The sequence below is a fragment of the Malania oleifera genome, chromosome 2 (assembly GCF_029873635.1).
Source record: "Malania oleifera isolate guangnan ecotype guangnan chromosome 2, ASM2987363v1, whole genome shotgun sequence".
Classification (NCBI taxonomy): Eukaryota; Viridiplantae; Streptophyta; class Magnoliopsida; order Santalales; family Ximeniaceae; genus Malania; species Malania oleifera.
In genome coordinates, this window is record NC_080418.1 from 139,584,793 (window position 1) to 139,599,792 (window position 15,000).

The window sequence follows — 15,000 nt, forward strand, 5'->3', positions numbered from 1 at the left end:
TATATTAATTTTAAAAAATGTACAATATGCCCTACTATATAACATGTAACCAGCAGCTAAGGAAATAAAATCCTAGAATAAAGGAATATACAAGAATCATGGAAATCCCTATTGACCAGCACCCCTTATGTACATGCCTAAAATAAGACAGTCAAGACTCATCCCTTAATTATAGAGATCACGCATGACTCCTAAACTGTAGGGATTTCTACAATTACTTTTCTTGTTTTGCAAGCGTTTTAAGCCTGTGAAGGTCACTATGAATTGATTTTAGGGAATGTTGTGTTGGACCTCGGTCCTGCAGCAAAGAGTCAACTTTTAAGATTAGAGGTGATGTGAGATTGTTGGTGATTGATAAGACAATCAGAGAATATGGGGTAATTGTCGTACCAATTGTGCTAATATATCCAGTTAACTCATTTGGAATCGTGGGATATTTAAAATTGCTTAGTTTTCTTCTTCTGTTATTTTCAGAATTTTTATTAGGTAATTTACGTTTAGCATCATTACTATTGAAACTCCTAAACTCTCTCTCTCTCTCTCATTTTTCTGAATCTCTATCCTTTCAATAGTAAGATGGAGGTGGGTAGCTTCGGAAGATTGGATTATTTGAGCTAGAACTTTGTAAATGTCTCTTGCCTCAATGTTATTGTTTCCTCTCTTTTCTTTTTCTTTTATGGTATTTTTTTTTATCTCTTTTGTTGTCATATCACACCCTCCACACATGCTTTCATGTGAAGGGCATGTTCCTTACTATTTTGAAGTTTATTTTTTGTATGCATTAAGCTGGCCATATAGTTTTAAAAGTCTATGGAATTTTAATAAATTAGATTTATTTTCAATTAAGCAAAGATTCAAATTTAAGAACCTGCTAGAAAGCACATAGTAGATAATTTGTTAACTTTGTTTTGAAGTGTGGTTTATGTTGAATAATCACCCTTTTAGAGATTAGCTTATACATTGTCTAAGAATTTAGTAGGCAGAGATGTTGATGAACCATTTTTTTTTTCTCAGAAAAAAATCTTTTAATTGCGGTTTTGGAAATGAACTACATTGCTTTAACATAATGGAACAAGCAGATCTATATAAAGAAAACTTCCAGGAAAATAAAGGGCTAGTGGAGAAAATTTTTCTTTTAATTTTGTTGGGGGATGAAACTTCTTTATTTATTTGTTGGCGTATGTATTGTGACAACTGACAAGTGAACCATTTCTCATCTATTTCGTTCGCATTTGAAAGATATGGCTTTGAAACCACTTTCCTCCTTTTGTTATATGGAAAATCAGTTAAGGCCAAATCAATGAAAAATTCAAATGCACAATATTTGTCTAGTCATGGTGCTTAATATTTTATGCAGCATTAAGTTGACATATTGAAACTTATTTTTCCTGACTCCACTTAGAAAATCTGTGTGCAGGTTTTGGACTTTGCTGCATTTCCGGAACCAAAATTTGATCTGCCAATATTTTGTGCCAACTTTTTTACAAGTGCTGGTGCGAACATAGTTGTTCTGTAAGCGATCTTCATCTTTTATAAATTATGGAACTTACTACTATTTCAAAATCTATTGCCTCAGCTAGAAAACATGATTCAAGGAAGCTTTTTCTAAAATGTAATGATGAAACCTCTCTGATGGATCTATTTTAATGTGTTCCTATCATTTGGAAAGCTATGGAAATCAAATGTTTACCTGTTAGAAAATTACTGGAATTTTCAAATATAGGTTTCTCTCTCCTTTCAGCTGTTGGTATGATGCTTGCATGCACATGTTTGTCTTTGCTTGAACCAACATGCATGTTTTGTGACCCAGACGGAGTGTAAGAAAACCAACGAAAACTGAAAAAACAACTGGACCGGACCAGATTGATTTCCTGGTCAATTTTTTTTAAAATGTGGAAAAAAGCCAGATTGGTTTTAAAAATTAAGAACCAAATTGAACTTGTATTTGATATATTACGCACATGACTTTGTTTCATTGGTTCCTATAGAAGGTATATTTCGTGCAATGCACTGGATCATACCCCTCATCCTATCCCCGAAATCGCATATCATTTTAGCAATGGGCATTTTACAATTGCAACTGATCGGACTGTGCTCCTCATATCCAAAAGGATTAAACCCTAATTTTCACTGCCACCTCTACACCTCCACCGCTAGTTAGCCTCCAATAACCACAATGATCACCTATACCAGTGACTAGTGCCACCTACAAGCTGCCACTGCTGGCTTCGTTATTGATAGAATGAGTAGATCTGCCATTTCTTGAAATCTCTCTTCTGATTCCAAGCATTTTGTTGCTTACTACGCCCTTCCTCATCTCTGGGTGCTTAGGTATCCACCGTAAGCCTTTCCTAGTTTGAACCTCGCCCAATTTGAAGGATTTTCTAAGTTCATTGATCAGGGCTTGACGGAAGAACTTAATAAGTTTCCAAAAATTGGAGACCAGTCAGTCTGCGACAGCGACAACTGTCACCTCTACCGCCAGTCAGTCTTCAATAGCCACAGCAGTCATCTCCATTGACCACCTGCAAAGCTTCTCTAGTACTCCTCAAATCTCCACTTCAAACTTTCATCTCTGAACCTGCAAAGCTTCTCTTTCTTTACAATCGCAAAGTCTGCAATGTCACTCAAACTGACCAAACCAAACCAAGCCACACTGAGTATGCTTGATTTGGTTCGCATTTCTGAAACTGAATATTTTGGTTTAGGTAAACAATGTTGCTCTAAACCGACAGAACCAAACTGATTACACCCCTACCGTGAAGGGACTTCCCTTGACTCAGGCATAATGAGCTAATTAAAAAAATTTGAGACTTCTCCATTTAATAATGTGTCAGTTATTATCTGTTGTCTCCCTTAATCTTTGAAAATTTGTTTACACTATTCATGGTTTCATTTTTTTATTTTTCTGAAGGAATCATAGTGGCTTTGTATTACAGTTTTGACCTTTGCGCTGGTGTTCATTGGTTAGATTGTAAGCAAGTAATGGGGGTAAACCTTCCAAGCCTCCTCCTAAGTGTGAGGACAATTTTGAAAAATAAAAAATTAATGCTGAAGTAAGGCAGTTATGAGGGTAAATTCATGGGAGACAGCCATTTATTTAAGAATATTAGTCAAAGGATGCTGAGAAACATTCTACAAACTTTCAAAACTTCATGAAGTACTGGGTTGTTGTTGGAGTCCTAGGTAATCTAAGATGCCTAAAATGGGGATGAAATAGTTTTAATAAAATATAACAAGATTAAGAAAAGATGGAACAAGTACTTTATAACATATGTAACGAAAATCTATGCAGACAGATTAAACCTAAATAAATGGTTTAGCTCAGAATGAAAAATATTTTATCTTGAGTTATTACTGGAAAATGTATGTATTTGAAGTAAAAGAAACTCTGAAAAAGATGAGAAATAGAAATATTGTTGGACCAGATTAGCATCCTGATTGAGATTTGGAACATCAGCATAGGATTATTGATGGAGTTATCTAATAAAATATTGACACAAATGAAAATGCCTGATGATGTATTAAAAGTATATTGGAACATTTAAACAAGAAATACACTTAATATTTGTAGTTGTGCAGTTATCATGAAATCAAACTTGTGTGTGATAGAATGTAACTTGAGAGAGTAATTGAAATCAAACTTGTATGTGATAGTAATTAATTTGGTTTGAGCCTGGGAAATCAACCTTGGGGGCTATTATTCATCTAGAAAAGCTTATGATAGGTCCTTAGCTTAGAGAGAGGTAATGTTGTGGGTTTTTGCAATGAAAACAGGTCTCTGGTAGTTATATAAACATAATCAAATGCATGCACTATATTGTTGTTACTTGTGTGAAAATTAGTAGAACAGAGAGAGATGCATTTTAAATATGTATATATCAAGGATCAGAATTAGGTTCTTATGTTTCTGCAGTTACAGATGAGTTGACCAGGCAGTATTGTGGTTAGGGCTGCAAATGAACTGAGGCAAGCCGAGCTATGCCTTGCTCAAGCTTGTTCATTAAATTTTTAACAGTGCTCGAGCTTGAGCTGAGCTCAGACTGAGCTTGAATATACTGGCTCAAGCTTGTTTATTATGTGAATAAACGAGCGCACAAGCCCTTACCGAGGCGAGCTACCAAGATCCTCACTAATAGTTTGATTCTTTTGGAACCTCTCATTTGAGATGACAGGTTTTGTTAGGCACAAAGATGAAAAGGGTGAAAAGGGGCTCTTATATAAATTGCCTTAAAGAGTTTTTTTGCCCCACCAAGCTAGCCTATTGGCCTTGAGCATTAACCTTATCACTATATTAAGGTTGTGGAGTTTGAGCTAAATAATCCTATGCACAAATAGTCCCTACTTTTAAGTCCACTACAGTCTATCAAGCCTAATTCGATCTTATTTAACTGGCCCATAAATGATTCTAATTCAAGCCTATTAAACAGGTCCAAACCAAGCCTATAATCGAGCTGCTCACAAGCCAAAATGAGCCCATTCATGTTCAGGCTCAGCTTGTTAACTAAATGAGCTGCAAGATTAGGCTTGGGAATCACTCGTTTACATAATGAACAAGCCTAAACAAGCTTTTATCAAGCCAAGCTTCCAAGCGGCTTGGTTCTTTTGCAGCTCTGATTGTGGTGTCTGTTATTTGCAGATCATATACTGCTAATTGATAAAACGAGAGTATCAATTCTAAGAAATCCTAGATTCCAAAGATTTAAGGATGTGCAGGACTAAGATTGAATATATGAATTGCATTTAGTAATTATAGGCAAGGAAATATTGTAGTTGATAATAATGGGCAAGAGGTACCTAAAAGTTATAGTTTTCTTCGTTTGGGATCATTTACCCTCTATGGAGGTATTAAGGAGAATATTACACATAAAATAAAGGCTATGTTATAGTTACCTCTCAAGTTGAATGGGAAATTATAAGATGGCCATAAGACATAAATGCTGCGTGGATTTGAATGTTAGGCAATTAAGAAAAAACATATTTAACAAATGAGTATAGCTAAAATGAGGATTTTGAGATGCATGAATGGCAATGCATAGACAGAACAAGAAATACACGCATCCAGCCGTACAGGAGGTTAGGGGTGGCACCATTAAGGACATGAAAGGAAACAGTTTAAACGTGTACAACAGAGACTATTAGGTGCACTGATAAGGAAGAGCAATTGCCTTAGAGGAAACTAATACATTTGCTAACCCCAAATAATTGTGATAATGACATAGTTGTGATTTTTGAGCAATGCACTCATATGATTTGTTTTGTTTTGTATGGAGGGGAGGGAAGGTGTTGTATTGAGCAGTCAGGGTTGTGTTTGCTCATTCTGTTTGATAACTGAATATTAAGAATACGAGCTGTATACCTTACTGTTGTGAACTCCTGAATTTTGTACATTGCAAACACTCTGAAATTTTCCCCTGCTTGATCATTAATAGGGACCTCAACCCTTTGTATGATGTCATTAACCAAAAGGATTACAAGGAGAAGTACTATGATAGCTTAATTCCTCTTGGGCTCAAGTATGCTGAGGTGCGCAAAGTCCCTACAGAGCTGCTAAGTTGAATTACTGCTGTTCATGTATATTCATTTTGTAACCATTCTGAAAATAATGGTATGGTGACTTAACACAGATTCTATGCAGCTTTTACCTTGGGGAGGGAAGATTACCAGTGAATCTTTGAAATTTTTCTCACCAATTGTACTGTGGACCAAGTTTACTTCTAGCCCACGCAAGCATGATGATTTATATTCTGCATTCATGGATTACTACAAGGTGGAAAACCTTTTTTGGGTACTGCTTTAGAATATTTGAGGTTGATATTTCGATTATATGCTATAAAATGAAGTTGGAAATTTACATTTATTTTTTAGCTTTTTTTTTTTTTTTGGCCAGATTGGATGCCTGAAAGGTTACAGATTCTGTGTTACTGCCTTCTGTTGCACTTGCAGGCATGGCTTGCACTGATGGACCAAGCATCAGAGGAGACAGATGCTTCTCAAATTATCTGCAATAGCGAAGCACAGCATAGATATCTAACATGGAGAGCAGAAAAGGTGTTTGTTCTCTTTTTTGCCATTTACCATAAATGCAGCAGCATCTCTACTAACCCCTCCTAGGTAGCTAATAGTTTTCTGAAGCAAATTTTCATATAAAATTTATAAATGCATGTTCAGTTCTTTTAGCAAATGTGAGTCTGTATTTATGGCAACATAATTGCAAGTTAGGTTTAATGTTGGAGAGGAACTTTGAATCCCATTTCATTTGTTGAGAAGAAGAAATGGTGGCTTGGTTCTTTAAGTAGGTTATGTTTTGATTTGCGAAATGTCACCTGTTAGAATGATCATAATATAAGGGTGCAATATTTAGCTAAACATGTATTGCCATCATAAAATAGATGACAATCCAAATTTTTTTTATTAATCCATAACATGGATTAGATGAAATTGCTTTCCCAAATTTGACAAATCTATTCCTATCCCGTTCCATTTTGGTTGAAATTACAAAAGAAAATTGCGTGACATTTTTTCTAATTTATTGATTTCTATTTTTATTACACTTTCATTTTGTTCTATTTTATTCCTAAGAATACACATTCCACATGTCAAACTTTAGACAAACTGTTGGAGTCTTTTGTTTACTGGAAGTACATTTGAATTACTAATGACCTCTTATGTAAAGGATTCCCAATTTTTCGTGGGAAAACTCAATGCTCTTCATATTGGTCAAGGTATGGTATTCATTACTTTTAAATTGCCTAAAGTGGCCCATTGAGCTGGGCTTCCATCCATATCGAACACTGACCCAGGATTTTTAAGACAAGGGAGCGACAACTCAAATGGTATGAACACTTGCAACGTAGACCGCATAGTACACCAGTGAGGAAGAGTGAGTTAGTTACTATGGGGGTGGGGGGAGTAGAAGGGGTAAAGGTAGACCTAAAATAACTTTGGAGGAGATAGTAAGGATTTAATATTCCTAAATCTGTCAAAAGAAATGGTCCATGATCACATAAATTGACTCAAAAGAATTCATATAGCCGACCCCCACTAGTGGGAGTTGAGGCTTAGTTTTGTTGTTGTTGTTATTGTTGTTTTTATCTTCTTTAAAACATTTGTGTGGTTGATGTAAATTTTGAAAAGCAGGATCCTGGTCATCGGGTTCTGAAAAAATTGATTGGCGACAAACTTGCAAAGGTATATTCTTGAACCTGAGGAACTTTTAATATGTTGTGCTTATTGGCAGCACAGTTCTTTACTTACACAGAAAACTGTAGGACTTGGTGAGGGACTTCCTCTTCAATGGAATTAATGAACTTGGAAGGAAAACATTCTTGGACTACTTTCCTGAGTATTGGTGCGAGGATGGGACTATAAATGAGAAACGCAGCATAGTTGGGAAGTCATTTGAAAATCGACCCTGGGATACAAGAGGAGAATTCATTGGTGACAAGTTTAGATGACTAGTATGAATTGTGTTTCCATGCGTCTCCCACACCCTCCCAAGCCAGCATCTCTGTACCTTTTTTTTTTTTTTAATTCCTATAACCCTCTTCGGTCTTTGCATTGCCTCTTATGGACTGCTGTATCAGTACTTTTAACAAGAGTTACCTTACTGGTTTCAATGCATAAAATGTCTTCCAACTATTTTCTATTTTCAGCTGCTACTGGGGAGACCAGGTAAAGTACATAACAAAGCATGTTTTGTGGTTTAAGTTGAACTGGTGAGCCTTTTTTTTTTTGTTTTTTTTTCCTTTGACCTTTTTTGTTTTTGCCCCGAACTGTTGAACACTGGATCATAAGGCCGTTTAGTATTCCTTAGGAATGCTTTTGTTCCCTGGGCGTTGGACTAAGGGAAGCACTCTTATTCTACATCTAGAGCAGCAGCGCAACAATACGATAAAATTGGCTATGGAGAGGCTTGGAGGCTTCTTAACTCCTTCAAATGGGTTAGAACTAGCTGATTTCCTCCCATTGCTTCCTCAACCCTAAGTCAACATGAGCTAAGGGAGTTAAAAAGGCATAAAAACCAAAAAGGAAAATCTATGTTTTATCCTATCTCTCAAAGACAGACCAAAAACGAGATAGAATAATCATCTTATCTAATACAGTCTACTACAATTGACCTATCTCAACTCTTAAAAATCTTTGCCAGAAAAACATGCACACACATGGCAGCCTACACAGAGCAAAATGCTGTTGTACATTTAATATGATGAACCCTTTACTTTGATTTGGAGCTTTTAAAGCTCAACGTGAGAGAGGTTTTGGTGATCTTGCATACGGTACTTGGGAGTGACAGGATACTCTGAACAATATCACCGCTGCCCAAAACCAGCTGCTGGACTCATAACCTCGTTGGCAGTTTTATTGCCCTTCTGCTGGGAGCCTCCTGTTGTGTACCAGACGACTCAACATCTCCAATTCATTAATGGGAGTTTGAATCAAGTATTTTAGCGGAGCAAAGGAAAGGAAAATGAGAAATAAAAAATTCATTTTTCATTGTATTTTTCTTTATATTATATACTACTATTAATAAAAATTTATTATAATATGATTAAATATGAAGAAAAATTAACTGTTAATGGTGTACAAAATTAAACTTCTGTTCATTATGTTGATATATTTTCTATTTTCTTTTCCACTTTCCTTACTAACTAAACATAAAAAATTGAATTTCTTAATGTTTTCCTTTCCTTTCCCTTCCATCACATTTTCCTAGTTCAAAATGGGGCCTAAAAGAAATGAGAAAATCTGTACAAGATGAGCTTCATGCAAGTTTTGAGGACTGAATTAAAACACATAAGATGCCTATTTGAATGATAATATACATCAGTCCATCCAAGGAAAGACAGAAAAAACAAAGTTATATTAACAATTTTTAAGAAAAAAGAACATAATGTATGATAACTATACACTTGTAAGTAGTGAATTTTGGTATGGATTTCTCTTTACAGAATATCTTGCACCATTCAAGCAGTTGAACCAGACCCAAGACTTGTGATTACTGGAATTTAGCAGCTTTGAATAGCTCCTGCCATTTCTGTGGGTCGCTTCCTGGACCTTCGCCCTGCATAGTACTAAGTTCAGTTGAGGAGAATGCACCACTTCCTCAAGCACAGCAGTATATAGAAATCTCATAATCTTCCAGGAAATTACCAAAAAAATCTTGCACAAATTCAAATGCAAAAAACTCAAACTACAAAAACACATGGACATCCATTCACAAAATCTAATACAAGTAAACATTTTTTAGGCAAGTAATATTTTTTGTGGATATCAATAGAAATTGTGAATGTTGTCCATAATATTAGATGTTTTGTGTAAATAAATTTTGCTAGAAGTCATGAAGTAATCTTGTTTCTTCATGATCTTCAACCTTAGGCAGGAATTTCTTACAACAAATTTCAAACCACATATGCACAAGAATGTTGGACATCAGAGAAGGTAGTGGCTCAACATAGTAGGCAACTGGAGATACAGCCAAGCACAGTTTTGGAAGGTATATGAACATAATTTCAGGGTTCTATGTGTTAAGAGCTCATATTCTCTGTCAGGATCTACGAGAAACCAAAATCCATTCAGCATTACCTTCTTCTCTTTTATATTCTAAAACATTTTCTCCTAATTTCCATGTCCAAAAAAAAAAACTGGTAGCACACCATCTAGTCAGTTGAACACCACTCTTACCCACCCTACATTTGGGAGAGATCTTGGATTTGGATTTGTGTATGTTTGAATAAAATGCAATACAATATTGAATTGAGTTTTGTCCAAATCCATTCAAATCCAAATCCAAATCTAAGGTCTGAAATCCATGCTCCCAAACACAACATTTTTATTTTTTTTTTTATTTTATTTTTTTTTATTTTTGGCTCCGAAGAGGTTTCTAAGTCATTTTTGAGCAAATCAGATAACTCAGTCCAAAAGAGGTTTCTAATACACAATGAAATTGCAAATTTTCAAGTTTTGAAGCAAAAACATTTAGATACAAAACACATTTCAATCTACTCCAATTAAAGTACACAAGCAACCTAATCACATGCCAAAATGTAGTAAGTCAGAATATACTGATTGGTTATGAGGATTCTGATGAGGTTTGAGTTTTTTCCCCACTTTCAGTAGTACATGTTTTAAGCAAATAATCTTTAGAATTTAGTCTCCACTTGTTACCCTTTATTTGTTTGTTCAGGCATGCCATTCTTAAGATGCAAAAGCAAGTATTTGTAAAGAGTAACGACTATAGAATAAGAATCAAAGATATGCATCAAAGAGAAGCTTTTCTCCTTGGCTGTAGGCAGCTGTGCATTTTATACCGACATACTGTCAAAATAGATGATCCATTTTGTTGGAAGTGTTATGGCCTTGCCCTTGTTCCAAACTTAGGATATCAATATTGCTAAAAGCCAAGGCTGCTGCCTAACAGAAAGCATACATTTGAATCTAGATTTTAACCAATTAAAAGTCAGTCAATCATTTATGACTGCAGCACCATCCATGCACTCAAGAACGGACAAAAAAGTTTGTCCTCAACAGAATCCGCAATATCCATGGCTCTGTTTTCTGTAAGATAAAACATTGCCATCTCACTCTATAGATCATACAAAAAATCAAGCTACTAACCCTTTTTTTATTGTTCCCATACTTGTACATACAAACATCCTTTCTACAGTTATTTTTTCATAAACCATGGACCAATCTCACCAACCATTCCCTTTGGACCCCATGTTCTAAACATTGAGGGTTGTACCCCAACCAACAGCACCATGTAGAATGGAGTGCAAGGACTAGGCTAACACACTCCATTAGGATTCAAACTCAAGAACTACACACTTACAGAGGCATTTACCTCATCTTTTCCTACCATTGATCTAGCCTCTGGGGATTTCCTTGTTTCTGTAAGCATTGTGCTAAATATATTGTGGCAATGCACAAAAAATACTTGTGACTACAATATGAAGGTGCTACAAGGAACATAAGATTCTATCAAGCCATACTTTTCTTACCATGACGTTTGCTGGTTTCATGGATACTAACCCTAAATTTAGGCATATAAATAAATATAATAAGAAAAAGAAACATACAATACTTTCTTTATCAAAAAACAAATGGCACTAATAAATGACCACACAACTCAAGTTAATTGCTCATTGCTGATTCCTCATGACAATTTCGCTTTTTTTTTTAAGAACAATTGTAAAACATGAAAGATACAATAGTTGTATGAAACCTCTCTCTAATGAGCATAGCAATTATCACTGCTAAGCAGCCACTTGACACAAAAGCTTAAGTCAATAGCTTGTTGACTAGGAAACCATATCAAATCCTACTACACTACACTCAAAAATTGCACGTGAAGAAGTTAAGAGACAATGAAAAGCACTTCAACAAATAAGTGATAAATGTGGGCAACAAGAATAGAATCTAAGACCTCCCTAGTACTCACCAAAGAGACTCTCTTATCAGTTTGTCAACTCTTCAACACTACTCATGAAGATAATAAATATATTGGACGAAGATAATAAATATATTGGTCAAATGATAAAGGCAAACTTTGTGATTGGGAGCATGAAATTAAAGGCTTGCATTTAGATTTGCGTGGATTTTAACAAAATTCAATACAATATTGCATTTGTTCAAATCCACAAAACCCCAAATTTAAGCCTTTATTTCAATGCTCTCAAACACAATGTAAGAGATTTCACTTTTCAAGAATTTGGGCTTTCAATTCTCAATGTTGTTCATGACACCAGTAGGGGAGATGTCCACTGAGCAAGCTTCAAAACCTTTTAGGATATAGTATTATGGATTTTTCTATCATATGGTGGGAAGAAAAAGTTACATTTATACCATCTTTTTCACCCTACACAACACCTTGGATTTATGATAATCTGCTTTATTGCAGTACCTAAAATGATGATGACGTAAACTTGTATTCACAACAATGCTCCTGATATTGTTCTTTCAGTCCATTTCAACCAAATGTTGCATTACAGCACGAAAGTACACAACTCACAAGAATATTCTGGAAAGAACATTCAACAAAATCTTCCATTCTCATTATTCTGATCTTTTAACTCTCATTTTTTTCCAGGTTACTTTTAAAAGTGGACTCCTTTTTTCTTCTGAGAAACATATATAAAATATTGTTCATTTTCAGCAATAGTCACGCATCCCATAGTAGTCCAATGAATTAGGAAGCCATTCATCTTCATTAGAAGTTAAATTAGGAATGATTAGGCGACCGTGCCAAACTAGACCAATGATTAAGGAGCCATTCAGCTCCACTAATAGTTAAATCTGCTTACTTTAGAATAAATCTTAAGTCAGTGAACTGGTGTCTGAATGTCATTTTGGTAATATATATAAATATACATATATACGTACATGCATATATATACATAATACACACACGCGCGCGCGCACAGGCCCCTACTCATAAATTTGGATGTAAGGAGACAAAAGGGAAAAAAATTAACTGGAATAGGGGAGAATACAGGGGTGATTCAGTTAAAATTGTTCCTTTTAAGGATATCCATCAAATGCTAATTAACTACAAAGAACAGCAAAACAATGCAGTTCTGGGGGTAAAAAAAAAAAAAAAAGAATATTCAGTTTCTATTCACCATTCACATTGCCAAAAAGCACAATGACTATCATCATGAAAAGGAATAGAACCAGTCAGCAGTCATGTTAGCATGTAAATTTCAAGTTTTAGGCATGTGAGGATGAGCGGTTCGGGAGTTATTTCTTGAAAAGAGAACTACATTGTGTCTTCTGTAGCTTTCAGGTAAAATCCCACTGCAGCTGAGATGAATCTGTTCCATGCCAAAAATATAACAAGCGTTGAGAATTTCAAGAGAAGGCATCATTGTCAGGATATTTTCTCACATTTTTAAATTTTTTGAGTTGTAATTTCAATTTTTTCAAAGGGGGCCTAAGGACTGGATAAACTAAACACTAATTATTTTCACTTAAATGCATAAACTAAGAAATGATCTCATCAGCATAGGATGTCCAACTGCTTCTCAATAAATTTCAATTATATAGAGATGATTACCACAACTGAGTTGATTTCATATATTTCCCCTTCAGTAAATTGTATGTCCAATGCCTGCAAGCATGCTTCAGCAACAACAATTCTGCTAGCCTCCCCAACAAGTTTATCTCCTGAGAACCAATAGGCGTGAATGAAACTAAAATAAAACCAAATTGTAAAATATCTTTAAAAGCTATAATTACAAGATGGTACAGTGATTATATAACATAAAGAAATGCTACCTTTCACTGTAAATGACTTGAAATATCAATGTCTATCAAAAATTCACTATGACTGTTGCATACTATAATATAATCAGCAAAATTCTCAAAAAAAGTTAAAAAAAATATTCAACGCATTGGTTCCAACCCATGGGGAAATAAGATGATAAAATACAGAATAAGCTTGCTTGTACATCGCAGCATCCTACAAACTAAATAAAATGTCAATTCAGAGGTAAGCATGGATCAAGACATCATTAAATTACAATATGCAAATCTTGACTGCAGAACATCTGAACTGTCTTAAATTCTTCAAAGTCAAAAAACAGAAAATAAAAATTAAAACTGAAATTTAACCATAAAGTGTTCAAATAACTTGCAAGAAAATGAAGCGGTGGGAAAAAAAATAAATTAATTAAATTATCCTGGTCGCAACGCAACTAGTATTGCTGTGATTGATGTGATCCACCAGGTAGAGTGTATCTCACTAATCCTGGTACAAAATTTCTAAATGACTCATGCACCATTTGTATCATTAGAGATCTGGATTCTGCATCTCTCACAAAGATTAATTGATACAAGCAATTAATCTCTGTTGGAATTCTAGGGAATAGATTAGGAAATTATATTTTTTGAATAAAATCTGAAATTACTATTTCAGATTCTAGTAGTTTCAGTTTCCTGTTTTCTAGCCTAGAGATCTGCTGATTTGATTTGCTGATTCTGTGGTGATTTGATTCGCTGATTTTGTGGTGATTTGATTTGCTGATTTTGTGGCCTTCCTAATTTGGTGGTCTTCCTCTACCATTTATCTTGTAATCTTGTCTCTTGAAATTCAATAAGAATGGTTATTCTTCTTCTAAAAAATCCTTCATGGTATCAGAGCCTCATGCTCTTTTTCTATTTTGTTCTTTCTTCTGATGATGTCATATAAGTCGGCGATGACCCATGCCCAAAGAAATCCTACCGGCTCTTCTGGTACTTCCGAAACCATTCCCCCCAATTCCACTATTCCTCCCAAGTCTGTATCTGCTGATTACTATTCCCAAAATTCAGCCCTTTATCTCACGGTTACCAAACTCAATGGGTGTAAGAAACCATGGTGCGAGAATTACAAAAAACCATGGCATACGAAGGAGACGTGTTGGAAGCTTCATGGTAAACCAGCAAATTGGAAGCCAAAATCCAAACGTGACAGTCACGCCTACCAAGCCACTGCTGAAGAGACTCAAGAGCCTTCTACCAACTCGAATGCAGTCCCTTTTACCAAGGAGCAATTAGAGCACCTATACCAATTGTTTCAATCTCCAAAACTGTCCTTAACTCCGTCTTGTTCTTTGGTACAGAAGGGCAACTCTCTTGCTACTGCGTTTTTAGGTGTTATTCCTAATTCTGTTCATTCTTGGATAATTGATTTTGGCGCAATTGATCATATGACTGGTTGCTCCAAATTGTTCTCATCCTATAGTCCGTGTGTAGGCAATAAAAAGGTCAAAATTGCAGATGGTTCACTCTCGGTAATTACCGGGATAGGAACTATCAAATCACTTCGTTGTTAACTCTCCATGATGTGCTCCACGTTCCAAATTTGTCTTGCAATTTGTTGTCCATCAGTAAAATTACCTCTAATCATCAATGTCAAGCCAATTTCTACTCTTCTTATTGTGAATTTCAGGAATTGACCACAGGGAGGATGATTGGCAGTGCTAAGCAAAAAGATGGGCTCTATTATTTTGACGATGCACC

General features: G+C 35.3%; 2 protein-coding genes across 11 annotated transcripts in view; one reads left to right on the forward strand and one right to left on the reverse strand.

Annotated features, from left to right (window-relative positions):
• The window catches only part of LOC131148975 (phytochromobilin:ferredoxin oxidoreductase, chloroplastic), an 18,778-nt gene extending 11,137 nt beyond the window's left edge, over positions 1 to 7,641 (forward strand). Inside the window, exons 3-8 of one of the 4 annotated variants that reach the window (XM_058098970.1) lie at positions 1,403 to 1,512; positions 5,433 to 5,526; positions 5,639 to 5,770; positions 5,947 to 6,051; positions 7,141 to 7,191; positions 7,272 to 7,641. In XM_058098970.1, coding sequence (XP_057954953.1) covers positions 1,403 to 1,512; positions 5,433 to 5,526; positions 5,639 to 5,770; positions 5,947 to 6,051; positions 7,141 to 7,191; positions 7,272 to 7,457 — 678 coding nt within the window. In that variant the 3' untranslated portion in view covers positions 7,458 to 7,641. Of the gene's footprint in view, positions 1 to 1,402; positions 1,513 to 5,432; positions 5,527 to 5,638; positions 5,789 to 5,946; positions 6,052 to 7,140; positions 7,192 to 7,271 lie in introns of all 4 variants that reach the window. The other 3 variants (XM_058098971.1, XM_058098968.1, XM_058098969.1) reach the window with 3 other exon arrangements.
• Positions 7,642 to 8,763: 1,122 nt separating this feature from the next.
• LOC131149318 (uncharacterized protein At5g02240) overlaps positions 8,764 to 15,000 on the reverse strand; it is a 36,993-nt gene continuing 30,756 nt past the window's right edge. For 4 of the 7 annotated variants that reach the window (XM_058099670.1, XM_058099669.1, XM_058099672.1 and 1 more), the window contains exons 8-9: positions 13,055 to 13,164; positions 8,764 to 9,064 (exon numbers count right to left, since the gene is read on the reverse strand). In XM_058099670.1, coding sequence (XP_057955653.1) covers positions 8,999 to 9,064; positions 13,055 to 13,164 — 176 coding nt within the window. In that variant the 3' untranslated portion in view covers positions 8,764 to 8,998. Of the gene's footprint in view, positions 9,065 to 12,448; positions 12,813 to 13,054; positions 13,165 to 15,000 lie in introns of those variants that run through there. The other 3 variants (XM_058099667.1, XM_058099668.1, XM_058099671.1) reach the window with 1 other exon arrangement.